The sequence below is a fragment of the Aptenodytes forsteri genome, unplaced genomic scaffold (assembly GCF_000699145.1).
Source record: "Aptenodytes forsteri isolate BGI_AS27 unplaced genomic scaffold, ASM69914v1 Scaffold126, whole genome shotgun sequence".
Taxonomy (NCBI): Eukaryota; Metazoa; Chordata; class Aves; order Sphenisciformes; family Spheniscidae; genus Aptenodytes; species Aptenodytes forsteri.
Genome location: NW_008794599.1, coordinates 104,465 through 128,171, shown reverse-complemented (window position 1 = coordinate 128,171; position 23,707 = coordinate 104,465). Strand labels below are relative to the sequence as shown.

Here is a 23,707-nt window from a genome sequence, read left to right as displayed (position 1 = left end):
AACTGTTCCCATTTCTGACCAAGCTGCTAAAGACTTTGGTCTGTCCCACATCTGAGCGGTCCCACTAATGCCACCGCGTGCCAGGAGGGCAAACTGCTGTCCCAGACCCGTTGCCACCAGCCCTGCTGCCCCAGCCAGGCGTTTCGGGACACTCGGGGAGACGCCTGCTCCCCCCCTTCCGACTCCCACCTGGGCTTTCTTGCCTCTCCCCTATTTGCTCTTCCCTTCCCAAGGGCTGTCTTACAGGCAGTTTCTTGGCGAATTTTAAACCCAAACGCAGAAACAAGTCTGAAACCGAGTATTATTGTACACAGAGTCAGAACATAAGTCACAAGCACTTGGGAGCACCGGTTTGCTCCCCATTTAACAACAAAATAGGTTTTCAAGACAGCGCTCTTCTACACAGACTTGAACAGCTGCACCCACAGAAAGCCAATACAGGGATCTGAACACAGAAAATATGACAGGGAGTCACTACACGGTGGTGGCACTCGTTTTTCCTGAAAACATAACCTAAGAAGCAGCTCTGCCTCAACACAAAAACTACTGTTTAGCTTACGGTGCTGCTTTGAAGCTCTGTACCGCTGTGCTCCATGTTGTACATGCACAGAAGCAGCCCCTGCTTCCAGGGAGCTTGCAGTCTAACTAGCCAGCGCTGGGGGAAACTGAGGCGGGGGAAATGAAGTGCTTTCCTCAATGCCACATAGTCAGCAAGCGGTGGGCTGGAAGCAGATCGCATATGTCCAGTAGGACCTAGAAAGCCGAGCACCCACCTGAACCACGTGCTGCTCTGTACCTAAGATGACAGAAGCCTGCAACTTTTTTTCGAGATCAAATCTGCCTGCTCTCACCACCTTCCCTTCAGTAAGGGGTGGCTGAAGCCTTCTATACAAATTCCTGCAGAAAAAGGGAGCTTGCTGGGAGTACTACACACACAGACCGAGTTAAAGTTTTTTTGTTGGCCCTGTTTGTTTTACTAAAGCAGTCTTAGTCCAATGGAAATAAACTTTCAGCCCACCTGAATGCGTCAGTTTGCCTTTGCTACCATCGTGCTCAATTTAATCCAAAAATTACAGTAAGGCAAAGAACTGGCATTAGAAAAAAGCTGAACTTTGTTTTGGATTTTGTATTCCTTAACAACAAGATACAGAGAGGGGCTACTTGTTCCTACGCTGTTCCTGGGCAGCTTCACCTCGGCTGTGAGAATGGACTAAGATCTATGAAGGAGAGAATGGGAGTTTGAAGCCTAGCCAGTAAGAGCATGAGAAAGGGCTCCGGCAACCCTGGTTTCTGTTTTCCTCGCTCTAAGAAAAGAAAGGGGATTCTGGAGATTAAAACAAAGACCTCGCAATCCAGACTCCTGGGGTCTCTTCCTGACTCTGCCGCTGACTTAAGAGCGCATGCAAGTAAACCTACTTCATCTCTCTGCCCCAGCTCCTCCCATGTAAACACGGAGGGGATGTTGCTCCTTCACCACATGAGCAAGTCTGCAAAGTGCAGGCTTCGAGGCCCCTGCGTGAAAGGTGCAGAGGATGCACAGACCAAGCAGTTGTCTGGTACGACGGCAAATCATTGTCGCACCATCCCAGCGAAGCGCCGGCTCTCAAGCTATGCTCCTTGGAGCCCGCCAGCGGAAATGGCAAGTTATTTCCATCAGGCAAAATGAATATTGAGTCATTCCCATAATATCAGAGGTCAGGGTTAAAGGCAGGGATGCTAGGGCTTCCCAGCAAAGGGGAAGTGTAAGCTCGTCCTTCCAACGCCACATCCAGTGTCTGTAACGCCTGTGCTAGACCTTTGCCCTCACGTGGAGCTGGCGGTGCGTAGTTTGCAGTCCATCTCTGAATGATCCTTTTCAGCAAACAGTTTCTTAATGATATCCCTGATGAATGACAGATTACAGTCTTGGAGCTCCAAACCCCTAAAATCAATGGGGAAGCAATAGCAAGCAAGCACACCAAGAGCATCTGGGAAGCCACCAAGCACAACAGGGCTATGATACATCATCCCTGGGTGATGGCTCCTTCTCCTACTGCCTTCTCCCACTCCTCAAGACAGCTGATGTAGTAAATGGAAGTAGTAGGAGAAAGAAGGGAAACAGGAGCCAGGCAGTGAAGGAGAGGGCGAAGCGGCTGCTCCAAGCAGATATTGTGCTTGGGGATATATGGGAGTCCTGCTCCCCAACCTGCTGCTTGGCCATTTGGGATTATCCCATATGGAGCATTCTCCAAAGCTTTGCCTAATCTACTCTTAAGCTACTTAGCGTACATGCTCCCTTCTTTTCCAAGCAGGTGGCAAGGCTACCATCTCAAAAGTGTCACTGCTGAGAGATGGCTCTGATAGGCGATGCAAAACTCCTTTGCTTCATTACATTGGATTCTGCCTAGTCTTGGGATGTCCTTGGAGCTCCCTAAAAATATACTTGCTGGCAGCAAGCTAATCCTTCCCTGTGTTTTCACACAACACACACACACCCCCCAGAAACACAAAGAAGCACACACCGCCGTGTGTCCATTATTAAGCAGCTGCCTCTGGAAAGAGCAGAATATGCTTCCAGTAGTGTGCATGTTGGAGTTACATGACCTTCTCTCCAAACATGCCACAGAGTATCCAGCTCCAAGAAACAGCAGGCTACACGAAATGCACCATTTGGTACTGTAACATGGAAACTAGCTGTGATCCTGCACGCTTCCCTCTTGCGAGGTCTCCTCTCCTAAGCACTTTAATCTTAGATAAAGATTAAATCTTGGAGAACGCCAGGAGCAGTATTCCCTTCATCAGCAAAGTCCAGCGCTGGTCAGTTTGTATTTCTCCCAGGGAATTCACCAAAACAGGTCACCAAACCGGTCTGTTTGTGCATATTCTCCGTGTCCATATTCTCCATGTCCATCTGCCCTGTCACAAACCTGACAGCTGGGCAACGTAAGCTTGCAAAACCACTCAAGTCTTGGATGACCCGGAAAAGCAGCTGCCAAATCGACATGCCATCTGTGCTGGGTGGCACTGGACATCGTGACATGACAAGCTTTCTAGAGCCCTCTGCACGCAGCTGTTGCAATAGCAGGCATAGTGAACCAAAGCACGGTGACATAGCAAGCAACAACAGAGCAAAGGTGGTGCTCTCAAGCCCATTGCTGTGGTCTAACCCGCTGTCTGTCCATGACATGCGTTCGGTATTCCTCCTGGGCTCAGAGGTGCTCGCTCCTCTTCCAGAGCTTACCGTGACAAGCACTTCTGTGTGGGAGCTGATTTACTTGCTGTGTGCCACACATGAGTCAGCTCCTTTTCTCCTGTGCCTTCCAGGTGACAGCCTCTGGGACTAAAACGTGACTCAGCAGGCAAAATACAAGGTAATCCTGAAGTCCAGCCGAGCTACCATTCCTCTTTAGCCTGGGGACAGTTCTCTTTTCCAGGACCACAGTCTACCCTACTTGCATCCTACTGTTGAGGCAGCAAAAGATGCCAGAACAAGACCATGTCAGAGCAGTGGCAGCAGGAGGCAGCTTATCTTTGTCCCTAAGACAGGACAGCAGCTTTGATTTCTGCACTGCTTTCGACCTCCCAGTTATTTGGGCAGTGGGGATGGGTCCCTGACGCTGACTTCAGGGCTATCACCACATCTCCGCGCTCCATTCTCTCCCCGTCTTCCTTCTGGTAAAATGGATGGTGCGGCGTAGGCAGAGGGCAGGCTGCTTAGAGAGCAGGGACAGCATTTGGTCCTCCCTTCACCTGTCCTGGAGAAACATCTATCAACAAGATACTGTCACATCAAGTCTCTGCATGCCAGTGTCAGGTGGAGCCCGAGGCCACAAAAGCAAATCTTGTGTGCTGGCTGCCTTTAGATGTTAGAGATGTTCAGAAACGTGGGGCAAGACAACAGGGCTTGTGGGCAGCCTGCATATCCTTCTCAGACTGTCCAGCTCAGCAGAGGTCGGGCATCTTCATTCCAGGCCCTCCATCAGGTCAGCAATGGAACAGACGCTACATGGCAGAAAAGCATCTTCAGCCCCTGACACTGGGTTTAATCCATCACCCAGCCAAAACAGAGAAGCCTGGAAAGCAGCCTCATTTAGCACTGGCTGGAAAAAATCTTTACAAGAAGCTCCCAGACATGTTCAGTAAACACTGAAAATCAAATCATCCCATGCCTGCGGCTGCTTCTCTCCTCCACTGCTGGCTACACCAGCCCTGGTTAATGTGCTGAAATGCCTGCTTTGTCCAGGCCACTAGAGGCAGACGGCGCGACAGCTGCGGTCTCGAGCTCATCGCTGGAGCCCTTCAGAACCAAGAACTCCAGCAGAATATCCAAGAGGCAGAAAACCAGGTGCCTGAAATGGAGAGAAGACAAAGCTTAGGCTGGTCAGGGCACAGCGGAGCTGGGAGATCAGCTCCAGACACGCAGAAGCCAAAGCTCACACAAGGAAGAAGTATTCTGACTGCCATCAGGGGAAAGGCAAAAAGATCTCATATCCTAGAAGAAATGTTCTAAGGGATGGTTCAGGTTTTTTTCCACCCCCCAAACCAGTGGGTGTTTCAAGCTGCTGAGCAGCACAGAAAACACAAATGCATCTCCTGGAGTGAGGTGGCACATGCATTTCTCTGCAGTTCATCACAAAAACATTGCTTTCCAAATGCACAGCGATGTGTATACAGAAAAACACTATCTACATGTATATGCAGCTCCCTAAGCTCTTCTAAAAACAACAAACTAAACCAGGATTTGGTCTTTTTTCCTCTGACAGTCTCCTGACATCCACAAACTAAGCAGGCCCAGCAACGTAATTAACAAGACCGGCTCAATAACCTCCAGCCAGACCGAGGTCCTAGACATGCACCTTCATAATAAGCAAGCCAGATGCCCTTTGATAGTATAAGTCAAGGAAAATTAGCCAGATATGTTCTGTGCCAAGAAGCTGGCAGCATGAATCTCACGGTGAAGCCCTGAGCGTAGCTTACAGGCCCCATCGCAAAGGCTATCAGGGCAAAGAGACTATAATCGACGTACCTGTTGATCACAGGCTGGCCCAGGGACTCCAGTACCAGGTTCCAGCTCATCCGACATTTACTGGTTCCAAGGATTTCTTGGATCACATCTGTCAACGTCAAGAGACAAAGCTTTAGGAACTGCACATTTCCATGGTAGTAAAACAGGGCCAGTCTTCTGCTGGTGGGTACTAAATTGAAGTTTGTGATGGTGCTCTGAGCCTGAGGCATCTCATGCCCAACATTACCACGAAAGAAAAGAGCCAGGGACAGGACCAAATGCTGGGAAAGCGTTCCAGCCTGGAAGGGCATATACCGGTAGCGCTTTTTCATCCCCAAAGGATAGTAAGGGCCCCTGACTCTGCAGCAAGGAGTTAAAAGTTCAGACTGCACTCACACGGATTAGGCAGCAGCTGCTTTAATGTCAAAGGTCCCCGTGTCAAACTTCAAGAGAGGGAAATCCAGTGCAGCTGGGCTCATGATTTCAGTCCAGTGGAAAAGCCACTCTTTAGAGCAAGAAGCCAAAGGCTTTGCCTTGTGACTCTTCACAGCAATGGTACCCTTTGGCAGCAGGTGGGAGCACAGCGTGGCACTGGCTTTCCTGAGCCATACCTTGTTTGAGGTGGCTCAGCGGGAACTGCACCACCAGCACTAAGCACAGAGTATGTGGCCAGTCTGCATCTGGGAATCACCAAGACAGGCGTCCTTTCTCTCTGAGCTGTGCTGCTTCCCAAATGCTTTTGCAAACTATCTAGAACTAGGAAACTGTGGTTTTTGCTTGCAGGAAACCATTCAAACCTCAAAGGTCACAAACGTTTCCCAGTGCCTTGGCACGAGCAGGCTCCATCTCTGTGTTTAACCACATTTCCAGAGACGCCAATGCACTGGAGGGTTCCCCAGCCTCCCCCACTGCTCCTTTTCTCAAGGGCAGCTGACACATCTCTGGGGCACACTTACTAGGCAAGATCCCCATCAGGCTCTGCAGGGCCTGCTCTGCTGCTGCTTTCTTCTGTTCCTCTGTCCTGGCTGGTTTAGGCACTGCTGGTAAAACTCCTCCAGGCCAGATGGATTCCTGCAGCAACTGGAGGTACTGGACCCAACGCTGGGTGCAGGTCAGGTTAACCACCTGGACTTCCAGCCACCTGCAGGCACAGGGAGAGAGACAAAGGTCGGGAAAAGCCAGGCTTGGTTCTAACTCAGGAGCTTTCTGCCAATCAGAAGCCTTGGAGGGGAAGATCAACTTGCTGGGCAAGTTAACATACAGTTTCCAAGTCTATACCTTAGGCATTTTCACAAGTATCAATTAGCTGAGTTCCCCCATGCACCAGAAATAGGTATATGTTCCCCATCTTATAGACAGAAACACGTATGTGAAGTCACAGGGGAAAAGCTCCATTGCCCTGCTGCCCGCAGGAAACCAAATGAGTAACCGGCCCCTAAAGGGTGCACAGCTAAGGGATATGACTGGCCATAACCTCCTAACTTATGTCCATGCACAAGCCGAGACAGAGCTGGAAGAACCACCAAAACTGATGTTTTAGCTCTAAAACAAACCCTGTGACTGACTGGAAGGACTTGAGCATGTTCTGGTAACCAGTGCTCCTCTCATCAGTCCCTCCGCTACCAAAAGAGTCAAGGGTGTCTCGCCTGGAGACCAAAACGCACGGTCCCAGGATGGCAAGGCACGAATATCCTGCTGCTCTGCGCTCCTCTCACCCCCCTGCTTCCCTGCTGTCCAGCTCTGCTCCGTCCACCGGTGGCAAGCAATGAAATCATCGCCGCTCCCATCCAAAACCCCGCGCTGCACATCTATTAAAAGGAAAGTTAGGCACCTGCCAACAACACTGCTGGTCAGCCCTCCTGTTGGGCCAAGACTGTGCCCTTTATACGGTAACAACCTGCAAATCCCGAGGCCACGGGAATGCCGCTCCACATAAGGGCTCGGAGGTGTTTGCAGCCTGCACGGGGGAGATGTGTCCACACCACCCAAGTGCTGGCCAGGGAAAGTTTCTAAATCAATCATGCGGACCCTCTTTCCCAGACGTGAAATCACTTCCCCGTGTAATAGCAAAAGCCACAGCTGCCAGTCAAAACTCGCCACTGCCTGAAGTCTTTTCCCCCAGAACAAGGAGAGGCTAGCGGGCGAATCCCTGACGGCACGGAGGCCAACAGGAGGGTCCCCATCAATTTAGCAAGACCAGGACGCGGCGGCGCAGCACCGACGGCGACGGCCTGCTGCCGCCGTCCTCATCAGCGGGAAGCTCTGGAGAAAAGATGGGAGCGTCGGGCCAGGGTTGGGGTAGGGAGAAGGCTTGCGATTTTGCCAGTACTTCAAGAGTCCCAGAGGAGAGGAGTCCGCAGGCAGGGCCAGGAGACCCGTTCCTCTTGGCAGCTGGTGTTCGTGCTTGCAATTCCGTCACCACTACGCCCCGGCAGCTCATAGTACATCCAAGAGCATGGGCCCTGCCAAGGCAAACTTTATTTAACCTGCGCTCTGCCAGACTGTCTGCATTCTTCTCAGGCGAGGCATTCGGGCCAAGGGCGTCTTTCCCCACACAACTGGGACAACACGAGCAGAGAGTCGGGAATAGCAACACCTAAAGGTAACGAGGGGCAAAGGAACGGCAGGTAGCCATCATCGGGGCCAAGGCTGCAACATGATGCTCCCTTCTTCAGCACGAAACGAGGTGCCTAGCTGCAGGTCTTTAAGGATGCACACCTAGGAAATGCCAGCTGCAAAAGCAAAGACCGTTAAAAAAACCTGAAAACAAGCCTTGGTGCAGCAGTAAGGCCTGTAATGTCTCAGGGCAAGGTCTTACTGGAGCGTGGGCAATGCACCCGGTGATCCCAGTAACAGCACTGGAAATGGGGAGACACAGCCTTTATGCTCAGCCTCGCCAGGGACCCCAAGTACTGATGTTGCTACAAGGTAGTGCCAGAGATCCAAAGCGTAGCTTCTACCTGTCTTAGAGGACAAAATGTCACAGCAGAGTCTTGCCCGGGAAAAGGCCTTGTTTGAAATACAATGGCTTAAAAGGGTTTTTATCTCCAGCCATCAGTAGAGTTTAACACCCTGGATCATGTTAAACCCTCCAGCCATCCCCAACCAAATTAAAGTGTTAAACTGCGGCTCCTCTAGGGGAAGGAGCTTTCATTAACATGGTTTTTCATTAACATGTTTTCTTATACAACCTGCTTTCCTAATTGAGAAAACATTTGACGAGCAACAGAAGTTCAGAGACTTGGGGACAGAGCTGCAAACAGTACAACCCTGCATCTAGGGAGATCAGACTGAATGTTGACTTGAAAATCACCTCAGCAACAGTTACTTAACCATCCTTTAAAAGGTTGCAGAAAGCGAAGAACAAGCTTTCTTTTTCTTAGGAATGTTCCTAAAATAGTAAAAAAAATCAAGCAAATAGTGGGCAGAGTGAAAGCTGAACTTAGAGAAGAAAGCACATGTTTCCAGACAGCTCAAGAGCGGACCGAGAACTGACGAACGCTGGACGGCCCCGTACAAACAACCTACCATTTCTAGTTCATTTATTTCCATAAAGCCACCAGAACTAGGCAACGAGGCCTAGAAGTAAGACCTATAAATCCAATCACATGAGCACGCGTTGCGATTATGCAAGTGGTTACAGGTCTTAGTTCCCACAGTTGCAAAACACCGTTGATGGATATTTTTTTTTTGCTTAGTCTGGCAGCTCACTGCCTTCCACTTTGGGAAGCAAAGGGCAGGATCTGAGACTGAGACCGGCTCCGTCGGTTTTGCCCCACCTGCGCTGACGCCTGCTACAGCTCCACGCAAGCTCCTGAGAAGAGGCCGACTTGCCCCATCGCATGGTGCTCTGACAGCAGGATACTCACTGCTAGGAAAGGGGGAAGAGGCACCCAAAACCACAGGGCATACAAAAAAAAAAGAAGAAACTCGACAGGAAAGGGGACAAGAAAGAAGAGAAAACAAAGCTGGGTGCAAATGGAAGGAAGGCTAAAGTTACTGTGCTCTGGGTTCCCTTTTGCCCGTCTATCAGCGTGGGGAACCATCCCAAAAGCACTAGGAGGAGAGGAACTGTCAAGACTGGTCCATCTGGCTCAGCATCCTCCCTGGGAGAGCAGCCGATGCTCTCAGATACTCTGAAAGAAAATGTCAAAACAGAGTGACCTGCCTTTTCCTCCCTACTCTCAACCTGCACCTGTTAAAGTCGCTGCCGACACCCACTTTGGGGGCTGCACGCTGCATTTGCACACCACACACAGGCGCACGCACGAGCAACAGTTATGAAATGGTGGGGGGCAAAGTAACTCCTCAGCTCTCACAACTGTAGTTGCAACTCAGGCAGGGTCACACCAAGCTTTATTGGAAAATCCTACCTGAATAAGACCCAGATTTCTATGGCAAATTGACCTTTCCATCAGGCAGACTTGCTGCACCAGGATCAGGATTAACAGCTCACACTTCTCACACAGGAACTCCAAATATGTGCTGGTCCAAAGCTGACCTTCGCCAGCAGATCACAGATGATTTTTCGTACTATTAAAGGACTAAGCATTTGAGATCCATGTGCCACATCGAAAGCACATACACGCCTTCTCCCAGGTAGAAATAAATCCAGCAAGAAACACAAATAGACCTATCTTTTTTTTTTTTATTGGATGGCTGATGAGTTACTATTTCCATTCTGCTATTTCATGAAGAAATAGCCTTAATAAGAAAGAAAGAAAAACGAACCCATCACTGAACCATCTCCTTACACTTCAGCTGAGACCAGAAATAGATAGAAAATGACCTCCTGGGCTCAGACGTTCAAATGCTTTGATAATGCCCAATGCAAAGAGACAGAATGCAAGGGCTACGAAGTTCTGGACGTTAGTCTGGAGGTGCATAACTTGCCCATGCTGTAAGGGTCCTCTGTTTGAAATAGCTGCCGATGGAGGAATGAAATGGCTGCTAAAAAAGAGCTGATTTAATGCCATGGCTTAAGCTGGAACTCCAAGGTCAGCCGAAGGGGCCCGTTAAGATGGGAACAGCAGAAATGCCCTGGGAATGAGAAATAAGGCCTGTGGGGTACATACCTTGACCCTCCTCCGGCACCTAGGAGCAATACGGGCTGCTAAGACGGAGCAGCCTATGGTAAAGGCAGACTGAGAGTCAGGAACAGGCAAAACACAATGTACGGACCTGGGTTTACTTGGCTCCTGCGAGCTGGATGCGCTCACTTAAGCGGACCACCCAGAGGGTTCACCTGCGGATAGAGAGAGCTCAACTCAGCAAGTAAAGGTTGGACAGGTTGGATTTGCTTAGTCTGGAAAATAAAGAGGGACCAGGAATGGACAAAAAGATACGGTACTCTCCAGATTTACAAACAGCTGCTAGAAGCTGGTAAACCTCTGCTTTTCTTGTCCATCAAGGTTAGGATAAGAACTGCTAAGTTCACTTGAGCCAAGGAACGGCTCAAGTTAAATACGCGGATTGTAATTAAAATCTGAAGCAACAGCAATTGCGATTCCCCCAAAATTGGGGATTTTAAGGATTTAGACAAACACAAACTGGAGGCCACGTTAGGAAGAAGACAAAGACGAGAAAGCCTCTACTAGCCTGCTTTAGCTTTATAAATACAAATAGCTCTATAAATATACACGAGCTGTACATAACAGTAGCAAGTCCAGCTCAACATCTACTACTTTCCACCCCAGAACAAGACCTCTGTTTCCCTGAGGTCAGTTAACACGGCACGGCTAACCAGAAGCTCAAAAAAGGCCCGTGAGACCAAGGTAGTGAAAAGGATTTAAGAAAAAAGCAACATCTGGAAACGCACAAGGCCTTCAAGCATCTGACTCATGAAATCGAGAAAGGCTGGTACTTAAATCACCAGACCATCCCTCCCCTCACAGTACTTGTCCCCCGAATTGTGCCTCAAACCACAAGAATATCCTTAACTCAAGGGCTCAGGAAGAGCAACATTTCAATGCTTTGACTGTAAAACTTTTCTGAGCTAAGCTTGTAAAACCGAAGAAACAGCTGCAGCGGGCACAGTTAGAAGAATGGAAAAAACACAAATGGAGAGCTTTGGCCCCCAGGCTCGGCTTTTAGCACCTGCTACTTGAGCCCACGTCCACCTTCTCCGCACAGCCGCCAGCAGAAACACGTGCAGCCGACTGCTGGCACGCTCAGCTCAAACACCTTCAAAGCAAACCCACGCTTGTCCAGGCCATCAGTAAACCCTTCGCAAAGGAAGGAAACAGGAAAGAAAAGAAAAAATAAAAATCCCTCTATAAATCAAAGAATACGAAGCATCCCGAGTCCTTTTAAACTTCTGGCCAAAGACACACACGCAAAAAGTAAACTATCCTTCTCGCCTTACTGGAAATGTTCCTCTCCTGCTGCCCTATAAAATATTTACAATTGTATATGCTATGAACAATACGTCCTGTACCCCTGCCCGAGCACACCGTAATGAAGTGTTTGACCAGCGAGGCAGCGGCCCTGGGGCCAAGTGCCTTCCCCTCGAAACAGAGTGTCTTGCCAGCCTCACACCTCCCAAGCACAGCTCCACTGAGGGCAGTTGCACCGAAGGAAGCGAGAAACAAATCAAGCTGCAAGGAGTTCACGCCGGTAGCGTTTCCACCCGACGTGCCTTGGTTAGACTTATCCGCACCAGCGCCTTGCCAGCGTAGGGCAGTGGGATTTTTCTACCTGCTTGACCCAGGCAGTGAGAGGTGGAGCTGGCAGAAGCCCTGCGAGAAGTGGGTTTGCAGGACATTTTACTGTGGGACAGAGAGAAGGAAAAACAGATCATCCCCTACTGCCTGTAGGCATGAAACCACACCTCGGTGTTTGGATTTGGGGCACTGCTCTGGGCTGCTCTCTCCAAAACACACTTGCTGCAAAAAGAAATCATGTAAACACAAAGGGCTCCAGCTCTAACGTCTTCTCCCCCCTGGTGAATTAATCGAGCTGCTCTGCTGCGGTTTTTGCTTTTCTCAAGTTATATCTCCCTGCGACGCCATGGGGTTCAGAAAAGGGGGAGAAAGCTACGTGATTAAAAGAAACCATCCCAAAACCCCCTTGATTTTTAACAAAGCATCTCGGCTTTCGATAACATCTTCATCAAGTATTTATTGAGCCAATTAAGCTCTCAGCAGTGCCCCAGGGAGAGGCCAGGCTGTCTCAGCCAGGTCCTGCTCAGAGCAGATTGCTTCATTAGCCCACTTCAGAATCAAAATACATAAAAACACCATTAACCCTTCACAAGCCAAGAAAAACTAAAACCAACAAGGAGACATTATTTCCTCTCAATCCTTTTCTTCTTTGTCTCTTCCATTTGAAATAGGAAGTTGTTGGGGTTTTTTGTTGTTTGGTTTGTTTTTTTTTTTAAATCTGGGGAAAAAAGTTGGCACATGTCTAATTGCTGAAACGGAGTCAAAAGAAAAGAGAGATGCAGTTAAAATAATGTTGCAATTGTTATCAAAGCACAGAGCGCTTGCTTCATTCTAGTGGCTGTTTTTGGAAGAATGCTGCTTCTAGAAGAGGAGAAAAAAAATTTTGTTTGGGACACAGATTCAAAGCCGGATCCAAAATTTCCAGGTGCTTGGAGACAACTGAATCGAGGCCCATTTCCAAGTTGATTTTTATTTACTTTACACACACACAGTCCCCAAGATGGCTTTTGCTGACATACCACAGGCCCCCGATTTCTACTGCTCCTTGCAGCTACAATACAAATAGCCAAATCCAGGGACGAGGAGGAAGATGCCGTAAGGTTGATTCCCCTACATACAAACTCTGTTGCTGGCTTTTAGGTTGGGGTACACACTCGCACCACCCCGGGAGAGATGGGACCTTTGCTGCCACATACCTGGGCCTGCCAGCACAGCCCCTCGATGCACGGTTGCAAAGGTCCTTACTAAATCTGCCCAAATCAACTCCCCCAGGTAACAAGCCAGAACAGCGAATGGATTTAGTTGCTCCAGCTGCACTGACATTGCAGTTTTGGCAGCTCGCTCCTGCCAGCAAAACGCGGAGGTGCTGCCCAAGCCCGGAGTGGTAAGCTACCTGCCAGCTACAAAGCCAAAGGAAAGTGGGAGCAGCCGCACTGGGAACAGCTTTAGCATAAACCTTCCTGGCTTCTCCCGGCGCCTGAAGAGCACGAGCCAACCCTCGGCTTTAATGTCTTTTTCAGAGATAATGCAGGGAGGAAACGGGGAGCCTCCGCAGCGCACGCCTGCCCACGCACAGCCACATCCTACCCCAGGGTACCCCCTACGCCGGGTGACACATGTACAGCCCAGCTTTGCGCCGACCCCCGGTGCAAGCCGGCACCGAGATGAGGTCTGGCTCACCATCTCGGCTGCCGGACACGGCCCCTGCAGGGCTCCAGACGGCCAGGGCTGGGCAGAATTGCTCGCCCACGGGCAGCGCGTTCCCAGCACGCCCAGGGCTGCAGGTGCTTGACTGCCCGAGTGGGCAGGTTTACCCAGGGACATTTAAGAGGGTCAGGCAACACTACATGCCGGTGGCACTTTCAAGTCAAGAGGATCGAGGAGGCTGCCAAGGGTCTTTGTTTTTGCCAGTTCTGTTGGCACAGAGATCAAGGAAGAAAAAAGAGAAAAAAAAAACAGAAAAAAAACCAAAACACCCAGCAAGCAATTCCCTGAAGCTATGAGCTCCTTGACTCACACCACAGTTGCACAAGTGCCCACAACACCTGGCCTGACATCGACAGGCTCTGGCACAGAGGCCCGAAGCCAAGATGACAGCAAGAAGGCAAGGGCAGCCTGGGGTTGCGCACGGGGGTAACCCCCAGCAACAGCCCACCCGAACCCACCTTGTGCAATGGTCGGGCACCGTGCGGCATCCCTGCCAAAGGAGGGACGGGGACGTGCGGCAAGAGCAAGCTGCAGCACCCTTTCGACCGGCGCAGATGTCCGGCCTGCGGAAGGGACCCCAGGCTTGGCTGCAAGGACCCTTTGTTGCCCCATTAAATCGACAACCCAGGACCTTTGTCGATCACAGGCCATGGATATCGGTCCGAGAAGTTTTCACTTGGTGAGGCTGGAAGCTAGGCGAGCCCCCGGTGTGAGGGCTAACGAAACCAGCCACACTGCTAAACCATTACTCCTCAACACACACAGTGAAACAGGGATGGGGGGACACACGAAACCAGATGGCACAGAGAGCTGGGAAAGGACAGAGAGGAGGCCACGGCAATGCGACAGTCGCCCTGGAGACCGGAGCCCCTGTTGCTGATCGTGGTTTTTACCTCTACAGGGAGCAACCTCCATAGCAGCCAGCTCTGAGACCGCTTCAGGGGGCAGGGAGACACATCCTGCTCCCCCCAGCCCTGCATTTCCCCTCAAAGGTGCACTGAATGTGCAGGACAGCGTTGGAAAGGATAAATTCTGGAATAACCCACAGCCCCGCAGGCTCCAGCTGCCTGCACAGGATGCAGCATCATTCACGTCAACCGCATCCTCCCTGTACCGACCCCGGAGCGTGGCATCAGCTTCCTCCACATGCCGCTGCCATACCATGCCCAGATCGTTTCCATAGGCAAGCAGGGCCGCCCGTCTCAAGGCGTTCGCTCTTTAGACTGGGACCTAGCCAAACTGTTTATCCAAACCCTAACAGACTGAACCTCCTGCCAAAATCCAGGCTGCAACAAGAATTCAGATGCTCCAGACCTACTGCTGATAGAACGAAGGCTATCATGCCTCTGTGGCCTTGCTCGGCCCCATTTTAGTGTACATATTCAAAACCTGTCCGGTGCACTGCCCAAGTGCCCCTTCTCTCCTCTGCTCCCACCCCAGGGCTCAGCGTCCCTCACCGCAGCACCCATGAGCCAGGCTCCCTGCAAGACCACAGCCCAAGACTCAGCTTGGGGGTGGATCTGAGCTCAGACAGACTTTCCTTTCCCATGCTAGTTCAGCAGTGGCTGAAACCTTGGGAGAACCAGCTCTAGAGAGGAAACCCTACAAGGAAAACAAGCCAAAGCTAGCCAGGCTTGCAAAGGGAACCAGAGCTAGAAGAACTCGCCAGAAACCGCTCTCATAAACGCCTGACGGTCATCTGTAATCAGTCTCAAAGCATCCCTGGCTCTCCAGCTACGTCTCACACAGACTGGAACATTACCTCCCCAAATCCACCCGCTTTGCCGAGGAATGACGGGACAGGGGACAAAGCCTGGAGGAGCATCAGAGTGACCCAAAGAGAACAGCAAGCCAAACGGTGCTGAGCTCCCGGGTAAGGCAGGGATGCTTTGCATTTATTTTAACTGGTGCTTGGTGGAACATGACACCATCAAAGCTGCCTGTGTAGGTCCACACACTCCCTTATATACACACAGGCGCTTCCGAGCCCCAGCATGGACTCTGCGCCCCAGCCCCGCTCAGGTTACAGGGTGCAGACAGCCGGGGTGTGCCGAGACACCTTCCCTCCGCTCGGCGGTTTGCATTGCCACGGCTTTCTGTTGCGATGCATGGGAAGGAGCTAGGAAAAGCATACAGATCTGGATCTGCATCTAAAATCCTCCCAGGTCCATCCCCGGGATCCTGGCACTCTGCTGGGACTCCCCTCCAGAAGGGGAAGCAGATGTGGGCCTGGGAGAACCCCAGCAGCAGCTGAAGGGCACAGCGAGCTGGTACCCAGTGGCTGTCGCCCCGGCTCCACGGCTGCCCCCAGCTCGCCGCGGCACTGGCGGACCCCTGACCTAGTGACCATCGTGCCGTCGGGGACAGACCGAGGCCAGGGCGTGGGGTCACAGCCATGGCATGGTTCGCATGCTTGCCGTGTATTTTTAACGCCGCTTTGACTCACAAGGCTCTAAAAAGCACACGGCTTCTCCAAATGCTTTTTAGCTCTTCCACCAAACACCCCCGGAGCCCAGAATAGCCCCATCTACTCCCCTTTGCAAACAGGCCCCTTTTGCAGCCTCCCCAAGAAATGGCGGCCCCCTGACCTAGTGACCATCGTGCCGTCGGGGACAGACCGAGGCCAGGGCGTGGGGTCACAGCCATGGCATGGTTCGCATGCTTGCCGTGTATTTTTAACGCCGCTTTGACTCACAAGGCTCTAAAAAGCACACGGCTTCTCCAAATGCTTTTTAGCTCTTCCACCAAACACCCCCAGAGCCCAGAATAGCCCCATCTACTCCCCTTTGCAAACAGGCCCCTTTTGCAGCCTCCCCAAGAAAGAGAGGAGATCTGCGTTTCCAGCCCGTGGGAGGGAAGCGAGAGCCGGACAGAGGAGGGGTGCGGAGCCAGAGCGGGGCAGCGGGTTTGTTTACAGGCATGGACCCAGCGCGCAGAGAGGCTGCTGGAAGCAATCCTTGGCCCTGGGGTCGTCCCCGCTCCCAGCGAGCCTCCCGGCCCCTCTGCCTCCCCTCCACCCACCTCTCCTTTCGGCTCCAAAAAAGGATCACTCCCTGTTACATAATGGGATGAGCGCCGCACGGATGCGGGCTTGCACACGCGGCCTCCCTTTTACTTAACAATACCTTTTTCGGTCATGCAACCTTCCTCTCCCTGGCTGCCATTAAACTGACAGTCAGGGGAGATGGATAGCGCCTGGCCGCAGCTATTTCAGCTACGAAGAAGAGAGGAAAGAGCAGTGTGGTGGGATGCTCCGTGCAGAGAATGGCAAAAGGAGAAGGGTAGGGAGGTCCCAAAATCAGCAACAGTGCGGTCACAGCCGTCACTCGATATCACCACAGGGGATGCCGTGGGCACCGCAAGCCCAAGGGATAAAGTCCCCAAAGGAGAGGGGGACTGGCTCTCTGGAGAAGCTGGACCTTGTTCTTGGTGTTTTTCTGTTGATTCTTCTGCTCTGGGACGAGGCACACTCGGTGCAGAGCGGTAGCAATGCCCATGAAGGCAGCTGCCACAAGGCTGCAGGAGCAGCACGCTTCTCACCAAATATAAGCTGGCAGAGGAGCATCCGTCCAGCAGCAACCCCCTTCCTAACACCCAAAACACCGCTAGGACACCTCCTTTCCACCACCCACCACCCAACCCAGCCCCTGACAGGAACAGAGTAGGACCTCATCTCGTGGAGGGATGATTCCTACTCGTACTTTGTGACCAGCAACGGTTAGAGACGGGACGCGTGCCCATCTGCTGCCCCGTGTTCGTCCGCCTGTTCTCAGAGGCAGGAGCAACGATGCCTTGAATAGCACATGCTCCCAGAACAGCTTCTGGTATTTGCTCCACCTGTAAAGGGTACCCAGACGCAGTGCCAGCCAGAATGCCAGTGCCAGGGCTGTGCCAGGTCTGGCCGAGCAGCGATCAAGTTGCAAATACTTAAATAGAAGAGAAATGCCCGCGAATCCACGCTGTGTCTCTGGACAGGCAGCTGGCAGCAGGTCTGAGCTAGAGACTTCTTGATCTGCTCAGGACAGCAGTGGTCACCTGGGCCAGCCATGAGTACAACAAGTCTCAGCCACCCTTCTGCGTGGCTCAGGGACAGGGTGCAATGGAAAGCCAGCACGGAGCCCCCCTCCATTCGCAATTCTCGTCCACTGTGGAGGTAACTACATGCCTCATCTTGAATGTCCGTCTCGGGCATTGTCTGAGCTCTGCTCTCGTACCAGATCACAGCTTTCACGACAGGCAGACGCTGACTGCTCTCAGGGCAGTTCCTGCGCCCATTGCAGTATCCTGCTGAGCCCCAGCCCTCCACATGGGCTTCCAGGATCACTAAAAACCTGCCACCCTTGATTCGAGGTAGGAGAACCTCCACCCTAACACTCCTCCCTTTCAGGAGACTGAAGCGCTGTCCCAGGCACAGCCTTCTGGGTTGGGGTGGCGACTACAGCAGCAGAAACAGGGGAGGAGAGTGTTCCCTGCAGCAATCCATGAGCAACACCATCCTTCTGGCAACGAAAGATTGTATTTGCACCCTGTCCTGACCACGACACCAAGGAGTCACGGGACTTCCCAACATCAGCTCCGGCCAAAGGTTTGCCTGCAGCACGCATGGGTTCACCCAGACCCGTTGAAGCGGTGCAGCCACAAACACATTCACCCTCACGCTGCTCCACTAGCACAACTTGCGGAGCTCCTCCACCTTCCAGAGCCAGGCATGTGCTGTGTATATGACAGCTTCTCTAGTGGAAAATACCAATGCCACGTGTCGGTGCTGCAGGCTCCCTGGGTGACCGGGACACAGCTTATTAGAGGGTGATGACGTGCATATTCAAGCCCTCATACCTCTGTGCTTACACACAAGGATTGGGTTCCAGCTCATTCCCCAAGAGACGAGAGCCCATTTTGGAGAAATGGGAGCAACACCCACCTCCTCCCACCCAAGGAAACAGACTCATGAGCGATGGCCAGCAGCCCCTGACCTCAAAGCGCTCCAGCAACCTCTGCTGAGGGCAGCTTAAATTACCAACTCAGTTATAATGTGCTGCCCCGCGCATTCTGACACTGGCTTTGAATGCCTGCGAGAGAAGAAAGGGCACAGGAGAGGGAAAAGAACTGCTCCGAGGCTCCCCCTAGCCAGAGTCCTTCCGGGAAGGCTTTCCTTTTACTCTAAAGGACCATATCCTCAGCTAGTGATAGTCACCGACCTACAGAAGAAAACAGAAATGCTCTCTGTTTGTGTGTCTTGGCCTAGCGTCTTACCACACAGAGGCACTGGCCTCAGAAAAGCTTGGCAAGTACATACCAGCTGGAAAGGAAGTCTTTCCCTAATACATCTGTGGGTCACTGTGCAAGGCACAGGCACTGCTGGCCCACCGCAGATCAGAGAGGGGTGCATCAGTGAGAGCAAAGGCCCTGGGAAGCCGCGCTCCAAGCTGTTCCTTGACAAGTTGCTGTTCCCTGTGCCTGTTTATTCTCCTTTTGTAGAAAGGACAAGCTGAGCCCCTGGGCAGCGAGAGACCAGGAGGCCAGCAGAGGCCAGTCTCTCCCTGGAGAGCCAAGGAGCCGGGCACTCTCACCCTTTCATGAGGCAAGAAGCCTCCCATTCCCAGGGCTGGATCCTTCCTTTCCCCTGTTGTTAACGGGCAGGAGGCTGCCCGCTAGAGTTACGCTGCTGCTCATGGGGGAAACAGCTCCTAGTGCAAATCTCTGGGAAGTTTACATACATGCGACACCTTCTTTACAGAACCTTGTTGTTTGATGCGACGGAAAGCATTTATCTGCATTCAGGCAAGAGCTCCATTTTAGACTGTAACTCCAAAGGCAATGCCACCTCACAGAGCTGTGAGGTTGGTCGCCGAGGCCTTACCTTTGAATGAGGGTCCCGAAGAGCAGGTGGAAGACCTTCTGGATGTTCTCCGTGCACAGCCAGCTCCAGTGATCCATCAGCAGCAGACGAAGCACATCCAGGGCCAGGTCAGCCAAAGCTGTCTCAGAGTCTGCCAGGAGGAAGAGGAGGGTCAGATGAAGAAGCCAACTCAGTGCCTAAGCAAACCTGGCGGAAAGTATCATCCGAAACTCACTCTTTTCCCCAACAGCCTGCTTGCCGCTCTTCTCCCCAGCCTAACACCTTGTGCCACATGCAGATGACCTGCTGCAGCACAGCCAGCCTGGGGAGCCTGCCCTCCCAGGCTCCTGCCCCGATCGCTCTCTTCCATTTCCACTTTCATCCAAGCAGCCCCAATCTCCCTACCAAGGGGCGCACCAGACCAGAACGTGGCTGCTCCGAGTGCCCAGTTCCTTCTCAGTTAAGCCGAGGGATTATCAAACCCCAGTCCACACACAGGGATGGCAGTGTGCCCAAAACAGGTGAGAAAGAAGGCAGCGACTGTAGCCAGGAGAAAGGTACATTGCTGAGGACTATTTTCCTAGTCTTCACCAACACTTTCCCCTCTTCCAACGTGCAGTTTTCCAGGCGCAAGACTCCGTGTGCGCAGGCTGCCATCGTGTGGCAGGTCCAAGTCTCAGCAGGAAGACGGATGAACCACATCTGGATAAACCAGACGCATCAGTTCAGACAAAAACCCACACACATGCCCACATATCCCTGGTGACACAGACCTGGGACAGCAAAACCTCTCTCTGATCCTCAGGAGGATGTCAAAGCCTACAGCGTAAACACATTCTACTTGCTAGAGAATTACTGTTATGCTGCTTGGTCCCAAAGCATCATAGGTATTATGCAGAACAAGCTTATTCATGCACCACAACCCTGCCCGAGACAACTGCTCCTAGGCCAGCGCCCCAACCTGAGGCTACTGCGTCGGCTCTGTTGGAAGAGTGAGCTCCTGCACAGCAGCTTCCCCTACTCTGCCCTTCCCTGATGCCTGATCTTTCAACCACTCTCTGCCTACAGAGAGCCAACGAGACTGTTCACACACGATTTACTGCTGGAGATAAAGAGAGGGATTCTGGACCCCAGCACGTCTCCTTCCCTCCTCTTCCTCTCCTTGTTGCATATGAGCTGGACTAAGTAACTCCAGGCCATTTCACTTGGAAAAGACAGGGCATGTGAGCGCATTTGCCACCTCTTGCTCTGGGCCGTGCACAAGTTACTCCTCGCTTGCTTTGCCCTTTGAGACTTGACTTCCCTGTGCAAAAACTGGAGCGGGCTGTTTGGCTTCACCATAACCCCACACAAAGAGCATCGTCAGCAAGCTCTGTTTATTCCTGTAGCATCCAAGTCCCCTTCCTCAGAGAGCTGCTAGCCAACCTCTTCCGAGAAGTCACCCAGTGAGGAGATACGGACACTGGTTGCCTTTTTAGCCAGCTGCTCCCCAGACATTCATTCCCCTTACCCTGCCAGACCAGCCTGCCCTGTCTCGGCTCTGAAGCATCACAGACCTGCAGGCAGTTGACATCATTTACGTTAAATTTTCTTAAGAGTTCAGCTAACTTGGCCTGCCTGTATCTCTTGTGCTGCGTGCAGAGCACTGGCCTCCAATTCCAGCCCTGCTCCCCAGCAGCCCCAAAACAACCGCCGGCGTGTGTTCAAAGATTATAGGCAAAGCTGGTAGCACAGGCTAGGTTTCAGAATACCAGACCCATCCTGTCACGAGCACGTGCTTCCAGTCAGAGCTTGCCAAACTTGAACCACTGGAATGAAATTTTTGGAAAGTTCTAGCTGATACAGCTCAGCTATTCCAAGAAAAAGATTAGAGAACATATTTTTGCTTGCATTCAGGATAATCTTGTAACCGCTCTGAGAGGCCGTAGCACCCCTGCGCTTCATAGTAGGGATCTATAATCAGAAAGGGAACATCATTCCTTGAACTGGGATTACATACTTGCTATTCCCACCAAATCTATCCAAACTTAGCTGAATCTCAAAATGTCCTTTCATAGCACATGGACATATCAAGGCTAACTTGAGACTACCAAAAAACCGTAATTTGGCCATTTTTCAGTTTCAAGAGTTTGATTTTACAACACTGGCAGTTTAAGCAGTGTGTCCTTAAGAAACTTATGCCTGCAGTCACTGTACTGAGCACACTAAGGTGAAGATCTACAGCGACACAAGTGAGCCAAGACCCAATTTGCTTCCAATAGCAATAAAGACCAGAGCAATCACCTAAGGGGACTGGAAAAACTCCGTTTGCCTTCCCTTTAATCAAGGTGCAACAGGCAGGAGACCAGGTCCTCACACTGAAGACCTTGCAAGCTGAGCCTGCAGATGTTGGAGCTGTTGCAGTACCAAGGGAGACACGGTGAAGCGCTAACAGAGGGGCTGAGCTCACCAGAGTCTGTGTCCGGATGCGCCCCCTGCTCTGCTGTGCCCAGCCCGTCCATATTCTCCCGCACGGAGCTTTCCTTAGCTTCTCTGCCTCCCTCGCCTTCGGGAGCTTTGCTGGGGACTGCCTCCAGCAGCTTCTCCTGCTTCTGGATGAAGGACTCCATAGCAGCCAGCGACAGGGTGCCAGAGACCTACAAAAGCACTGGTGTATTAGTACCGCAGCGGTGAGCTACACACAGCCAGAGTTGAACAGATATAGGAGATCTCCACTACCTAGACAGCCTCCCACCACCTGGTTTGCACCTTGCTGTAGCCAACAGCACAACTAGGGCTGCTTATTGCCTTTCTGCAAAGACCTGGCACGCGGGAACAAGGCTGCAGCAGCCACAATCCCCATGCACCTGGATTATCCCAAGCCAGCACCCAAACAGGGCAAAGATTAGGATCATGAAAGGATTACAAGAGGGATCTGAACTTACAGCGCTGCCCTCCCTGATAGAGTACACGATGCCGTCATGCGCTTCACTCACACTCAGCACCGGAGCAATCTTACTGGACGAGAACCTCAGCCTGGACCTGAAGAGGAGAGACACGGCACAGTCAGGGTTTTCTCCGCAAGCCGTGGGCGATGAGTTTCCCAGCCTCAGCCCAGAACCTGGACCAGCCTCAGCCCAGAACCTGGACCAACTATCTTTGTCCAGTGTCATGTCCAAGCTAAGACCTCTGATGTACTTCAAAAAAAGCATCTGCCCCCAGGATAACTGAGCGGTGGCAGTAAAACCACGCAACAAAAGCATTACAGCGCTTTTCCTCAACTCCACATGGGCCTAGCCAAGGCTTTCCAACATCCATCACATACATACACCTTCTTCGGCAGTATGTTACGTGTAAGCTTACATGCAGATGTAGGCATTTCTGTTCAGCGAGGCGTCAACATTGCAGCATACACAGGAAAGCGTTCAGAAAAGCCTCCGAGATGAAACGTATTCAGCAGAATTGTGAATTCCAATTACAAACACGCACACACAGAAAGGAGGATATGAAAGGGAGTTTGGGATTGTGGGACAAATTGTAAAATAGCCTGTTTATCATTAAGGAATGTCCTTCTCAGCCAAGACGCTTCAAAACTTCTACTTTTTTGGTTTGTCTTTTTGTCCAAAGCAGCTTTTTCTAGCAAAACATCACTTTTCTGGAAAAAAGCCATACTCGTGCAGAAACCTTCTCTTCTTCTGTAAGGGAAGAATCACCGATGAGCTCAATGGGGCTCATCACTGCCAGCAACACCGAATAAACACTTGGTGAGCCACATACGTGCAATGACCTTAAACACTACTCCTAAATAAACATGCAAATGTTTGCTGGGCAAGGTGGCATGCCACCGCGTGAAACACGTGGGAGAGGCAGGAGTGAGCCTTCAGGAAGACAACTTACAGCTGTATTTTGCAGTGACTCACCACATACATAGGTCACGCACGTGTTTAAGGGTAAAAAGCAATTCTCCAGGAGCATCAACATCTCTGCCGGCAAATGCCACCACCTCACAGCTCCCTCAGGAGGAAACCCACCTTCTGTCAAAACCTGAGCGTTCCTGGAAAATCCTTTAGCCAAACAGGAACTCAAATACCCTTGCTCAGTATGTGAAAGAGAAAGCAATTCAGCCACAGTACGACAGCAATGTATTATCCACCACAGGTAAAGCACCAAGCCAGTATTTCCCCACAATGGAGTCGGTTTATGTATGAAGTGCATGTTCTGCGTAAAGCACAGGGGAAGCTGAAGGAGCCCTTACTTGTTAGCCTTCTTCCCGTCTGTCTGAGATTTCCCATCCACTTCAGACTCGCTAAGATCCTCCGTGGGGCTCTGGGGCTCTGACCTGGGGAATGCCGTCTTCAAGGTGTCCACAATGGCATTGACAACGATCTGCAAAAGCCAGCAGTGCCGTCAATTATTGAATATATTCCTATTCCTTGAATAGGAATTAAGAGTTTTCAGACTTGCGCTCTATTTTCCACGATAACCCCCGGGCTCTTTGAGCTGGGCTCTGACTCTTCCCAGCTCTATGGCTTTCCG

At 51.5% G+C, this 23,707-nt stretch overlaps 1 protein-coding gene across 1 annotated transcript in view; it reads right to left on the bottom strand.

The window, feature by feature from the left end:
- Positions 1 to 288: 288 nt before the first annotated feature.
- SNX19 (sorting nexin 19) overlaps positions 289 to 23,707 on the bottom strand; it is a gene marked incomplete at its 5' end in the record, with an annotated part of 26,770 nt that continues 3,351 nt past the window's right edge. Inside the window, 7 exons of the mRNA XM_009272966.2 lie at positions 289 to 4,328; positions 5,006 to 5,093; positions 5,941 to 6,125; positions 19,214 to 19,343; positions 21,642 to 21,828; positions 22,117 to 22,213; positions 23,427 to 23,557. Of these exons, the coding sequence (XP_009271241.1) occupies positions 4,193 to 4,328; positions 5,006 to 5,093; positions 5,941 to 6,125; positions 19,214 to 19,343; positions 21,642 to 21,828; positions 22,117 to 22,213; positions 23,427 to 23,557 (954 nt within the window). The remainder of the gene's footprint in view (positions 4,329 to 5,005; positions 5,094 to 5,940; positions 6,126 to 19,213; positions 19,344 to 21,641; positions 21,829 to 22,116; positions 22,214 to 23,426; positions 23,558 to 23,707) is intronic.